Genomic DNA, 5,601 nt, shown 5'->3' with positions numbered 1-5,601 from the left:
TATAGCAGCAGGTATACAAATATATATACAGGATACAGCAGGTAATGTACAGATCAGATACACCTGTATATAGCAGCAGGTATACAAATATATATACAGGATACAGCAGGTAATGTACAGATCAGATACACCTGTATATAGCAGCAGGTATACAAATATGTATATACAGGATACAGCAGGTAATGTATAGATCAGATACACCTGTATACAGCAGCAGGTATACAAATATATATATACAGGATAAAGCAGGTAATGTACAGATCAGATACACCTGTATACAGCAGCAGGTATACAAATATATATATATATATATATATAATACAGGATACATCAGGTAATGTACAGATCAGATACACCTGTATATCGCAGAAGGTATACAAATATATATATACAGGATACAGCAGGTAATGTACAGATCAGATACACCTGTATACAGCAGCAGGTATACAAATAAATATATATATATATATATATATATACAGGATACATCAGGTAATGTACAGATCAGATACACCTGTATATAGCAGCAGGTATACAAATATATATATACAGGGTACAGCAGGTAATGTACAGATCAGATACACCTGTATACAGCAGCAGGTATACAAATATATATATACAGGATACAGCAGATAATGTACAGATCAGATACACCTGTATACAGCAGCAGGTATACAAATATATATATATATACAGGATACAGCAGGTAATGTACAGATCAGATACACCTGTATATAGCAGCAGGTATACAAATATATATATATATATATATATATATATATATATATATATATATATAATACAGGATACATCAGGTAATGTACAGATCAGATACACCTGTATATAGCAGCAGGTATACAAATATATATATACAGGATACAGCAGGTAATGTACAGATCAGATACACCTGTATAGATTGGATACACCTGTACAGATCGGATACACCTGTATAGATCGGATACACCTGTATATAGCAGCAGGTATACAAATATATATATACAGGGTACAGCAGGTAATGTACAGATCAGATACACCTGTATACAGCAGCAGGTATACAAATATATATATACAGGATACAGCAGGTAATGTACAGATCAGATACACCTGTATACAGCAGCAGGTATACAAATATATATATACAGGATACAGCAGGTAATGTACAGATCAGATACACCTGTATACAGCAGCAGGTATACAGATATATATACAGGATACAGCAGGTAATGTACAGATCAGATACACCTGTATACAGCAGCAGGTATACAAATATATATATATATACAGGATACAGCAGGTAATGTACAGATCAGATACGCCTGTATATAGCAGCAGGTATACAAATATGTATATACAGGATACAGCAGATAATGTACAGATCAGATACACCTGTATACAGCAGCAGGTATACAAATATATATATATATATATACAGGATACAGCAGGTAATGTACAGATCAGATACGCCTGTATATAGCAGCAGGTATACAAATATATATATACAGGATACAGCAGGTAATGTACAGATCAGATACACCTGTATAGATTGGATACACCTGTACAGATCGGATACACCTGTATAGATCGGATACACCTGTATATAGCAGTAGGTATACAAATATATAGATACAGGATACAGCAGGTAATGTACAGATCAGATACACCTGTATACAGCAGCAGGTATACAAATATATATATACAGGATACAGCAGGTAATGTACAGATCAGATACACCTGTATACAGCAGCAGGTATACAAATATATATATACAGGATATAGCGCGTAATGTACAGATCAGATACACCTGTATACAGCAGCAGGTATACAAATATATATATATATAGGATACAGCAGGTAATGTACAGATCAGATACACCTGTATACAGCAGCAGGTATACAAATATATATATACAGGATACAGCAGGTAATGTACAGATCAGATACACCTGTATACAGCAGCAGGTATACAAATATATATATACAGGATATAGCGCGTAATGTACAGATCAGATACACCTGTATACAGCAGCAGGTATACAAATATGTATATACAGGATACAGCAGGTATACAAATATATATATATACAGGATATAGCGCGTAATGTACAGATCAGTTACACCTGTATATAGCAGCAGGTATACAAATATATATACAGGATACAGCAGGTAATGTACAGATCAGATACACCTGTATATAGCAGCAGGTATACAAATATGTATATACAGGATACAGCAGGTATACAAATATATATATATATATATATATATATATACAGGATATAGCGCGTAATGTACAGATCAGATACGCCTGTATACAGCAGCAGGTATACAAATATATATATATATACAGGATACAGCAGGTAATGTACAGATCGGATACTCCTGTATACAGCAGCAGGTATACAAATATATATATATATATATATATATATATATATATATATATACAAGATACAGCAGGTAATGTACAGATCAGATACACCTGTATACAGCAGCAGGTATACAAATATGTATATACAGGATACAGCAGGTAATGTACAGATCAGATACACCTGTATATAGCAGCAGGTATACAAATATATATATACAGGATACAGCAGGTAATGTACAGATCAGATACACCTGTATACAGCAGCAGGTATACAAATATATATATACAGGATACAGCAGGTAATGTACAGATCAGATACACCTGTATAGATCAGATACACCTGTATAGATCGGATACACCTGTACACCCCCGATGCGGTCACATACCTTCACACATTTATAGGATTTCTTCTTCCTGCAGCGCCCCCTACTGGACACATCTGCCATATTACAGTTAACCCTTTCACCGGTCCTTATTACACAACACCAAAAGAATAACAATCTGCTGATCCCATGAATATAGATTATTTATCTACAGACGTCTCATTAACCCCTTGTTAGGATCCAGTAGAGAGAATAAAGAAATCCGAAAACATGTCCGTCATGTCACAGGAGATCTGCGAAATGTGTCCTCCCCCTCAATAGTCTCCTTCAGGGAGAACGTCCCAGAAAAAAAACCTGGAAAATGTTCTGTGGAATGTTCTGTGAAACGTTCTGTGGAATGTTCTGTGAAACGTTCTGTGGAATGTTCTATGGAATGTTCTGTGGAATGTTCTGTGAAATGTTCTGAGAAACGTTTTGTGGAATGTTCTGTGAAACGTTCTGTGGAATGTTCTGTGAAACGTTCTGTGGAATGTTCTGTGGAATGTTCTGTGGAATGTTCTGTGAAATGTTCTGAGAAACGTTTTGTGGAAGGTTCTGTGAAACATTCTGTGGAATGTTCTGTGAAACGTTCTGTGGAATGTTCTGTGAAACGTTCTGTGGAATGTTCTGTGAAACGTTCTGTGGAATGTTCTGTGAAATGTTCTGTGGAATGTTCTGTGAAACGTTCTGTGGAATGTTCTGTGAAATGTTCTGTGGAATGTTCTGTGAAACGTTCTGTGGAATGTTCTGTGGAATGTTCTGTGAAATGTTCTGTGAAATGTTCTGTGAAATGTTCTGAGAAACGTTTTGTGGAACGTTCTGTGGAATGTTCTGTGAAACGTTCTGTGGAATGTTCTGTGGAATGTTCTGTGAAACGTTCTGTGGAATGTTCTGTGGAACGTTCTGTGGAACGTTCTGTGGAACGCTCTGTGGAACGTTCTGTGAATCCTTGGAGATGAGAGATAATGTCCATGATAATGATGGCCGGGCCGGGGTGGTGGAGGATTTATTGGAGGACTTACAGGTCCAGACAGGTTTCCATGACGGGATCTCATCTCATCACAGGAATGTTCTTCACGTTTTCTTTCTTTTCGTTATTTCAGTCATTCGCTCAACTGGCTGCAGGCGCTGAAAAAGAAGAAGAAAAAGAATCCGAAATGAAGAGCGTCCGTCCCCCGACAGCAGAGGAGCCGCGTCCTGCCATCTGGATATACGCTGCTCTGTGCGCTCTGATCCAGACTCATACATGTTCTTTAAGTCTATTGACCACATGGTTTTCCGCCATTTTGGATTGCACAATATTCTATAAATGTATTCTTCTAAACCATTTGTTATATATGGCGGCACTTTAATGGCTCATCCAGGACCGGCTTTTCCTCTGTACGTGTGGCCGCGCCTGGTACTGCAGTTCAGCTCTGTTCCTGTATAGACCAGGGGGCGCCGCTCATCCACAGGAGCCTGGGCCACCATATTGCTGCTGTTTTTGGTGAGTAGCTCTGGCGTCCAAGGTCCGACCTGCTCCGCTGGGATGTCATCGCCGGATACTGATTGGTTGTCAGGGAGGCTGCTGGGACTCAGCTATTGACCCAGGCCGAACCAATAGAGAACCGATCCATCAATGTATAACATCCGCACTGCAGTCACCTGATTACTCCCCTAGGGAGGTGAAAAAAAGGTTAAAAAAATGTAAAAAATATTAATGATAAAAAAAATCTCCCCCCCCCCCCCAGTAAACAAAAAATAATAGTAATATATAATAATAATATATATCCCTGAGGGCGGCACGCGGCAAATTATCCAAACTTTCAGGTTATCACATTCCTGATCGGAAAAGCCACAAGATTCCAAACGCCAAAAATGCGGATTTTTTATCACATCACAACCCAGAAAGAAACTGAATAAAAAATGATCAAAAAGTAAAAACTAAACAAACGTGGTACCAGCATAAAATAGACAAACGTGGTATCAGTGAAAAACTAGACAAATGTGGTACCAGTGAATACCAAACATGGTACCAGTGAAAACCAAACGTGGTACCAGTGAAAACTAGACAAATGTGGTATCAGTGAAAAACTAGACAAACGTGGTACCGGTAAAAACTAGACAAACGTGGTATTAGTGAAGAACTAGAAAAACGTGGTATCAGTGGAAAACTAGACAAACGTGGTACCAGTGAAAACTAGACAACCGTGGTATCAGTGGAAAACTAGACAAACGTTGTACCAGTGAAAACCAACCGTGATACCAGTGAAATCTAGACAAACGTGGTACCAGTGAAAACCAGACAAACGTGGTACCAGTGAAAACCACATCTGAGAATTCTCCACAGTTATAAATCCCTCTGCTCTATCACCTATGGATACGACGCCACGCTCAATGAGACACGCTCCCCGGTTACCCCTCCAGGGTGTGGCTGATGTGGTATATACCGTATATACAGAGTCAGCGGCGTGTCCGCCCATACAGCGCCCGTCACACTTTTTTCGCCGTTTTCCCGGTGGTGACGATTTTATACAGTAATTTCTTCATTATTTTCTATTGTACACCCTAAGAAACTATTTTTATTGTTATAATCTGTGGAGGACGCGGTTTATGTTCTTACGGTGACACCGATGTATCGTAAAATAAACCTGTATGAGGAGAATGTTGTGTGAGTGATGATTTGTCTGGACGTCCTCGGCCTTCCAGGTGTATGGGCCGTACCCCTGCCCCCCCAGACATTGCCATGTATAGTGCCATGTATACTGCCCCAGAATGATATGGTGCCATGTATAGTGCCCCAGACTGATATAGTGCCATGTATAGTGCCCCAGACTGATATGGTGCCATGTATAGTGCCATGTATAGTGCCCCAGACTGATATGGTGCCAT

General features: G+C 38.9%; 1 protein-coding gene across 1 annotated transcript in view; it reads left to right on the top strand.

Moving 5' to 3' along the window:
- Positions 1–5,368, top strand: part of TNKS1BP1 (tankyrase 1 binding protein 1) — a 30,034-nt gene extending 24,666 nt beyond the window's left edge. The window contains exon 7 of the mRNA XM_056529881.1: positions 3,834–5,368. Coding sequence (XP_056385856.1) covers positions 3,834–3,891 — 58 coding nt within the window. The 3' untranslated portion in view covers positions 3,892–5,368. The remainder of the gene's footprint in view (positions 1–3,833) is intronic.
- Positions 5,369–5,601: the final 233 nt, after the last annotated feature.

This window comes from Hyla sarda, chromosome 7 (assembly GCF_029499605.1).
Source record: "Hyla sarda isolate aHylSar1 chromosome 7, aHylSar1.hap1, whole genome shotgun sequence".
Lineage (NCBI taxonomy): Eukaryota > Metazoa > Chordata > Amphibia > Anura > Hylidae > Hyla > Hyla sarda.
The sequence above is the reverse complement of the archived record's forward strand: the minus strand, read 5'-3'. Positions and strand labels throughout refer to the sequence as shown.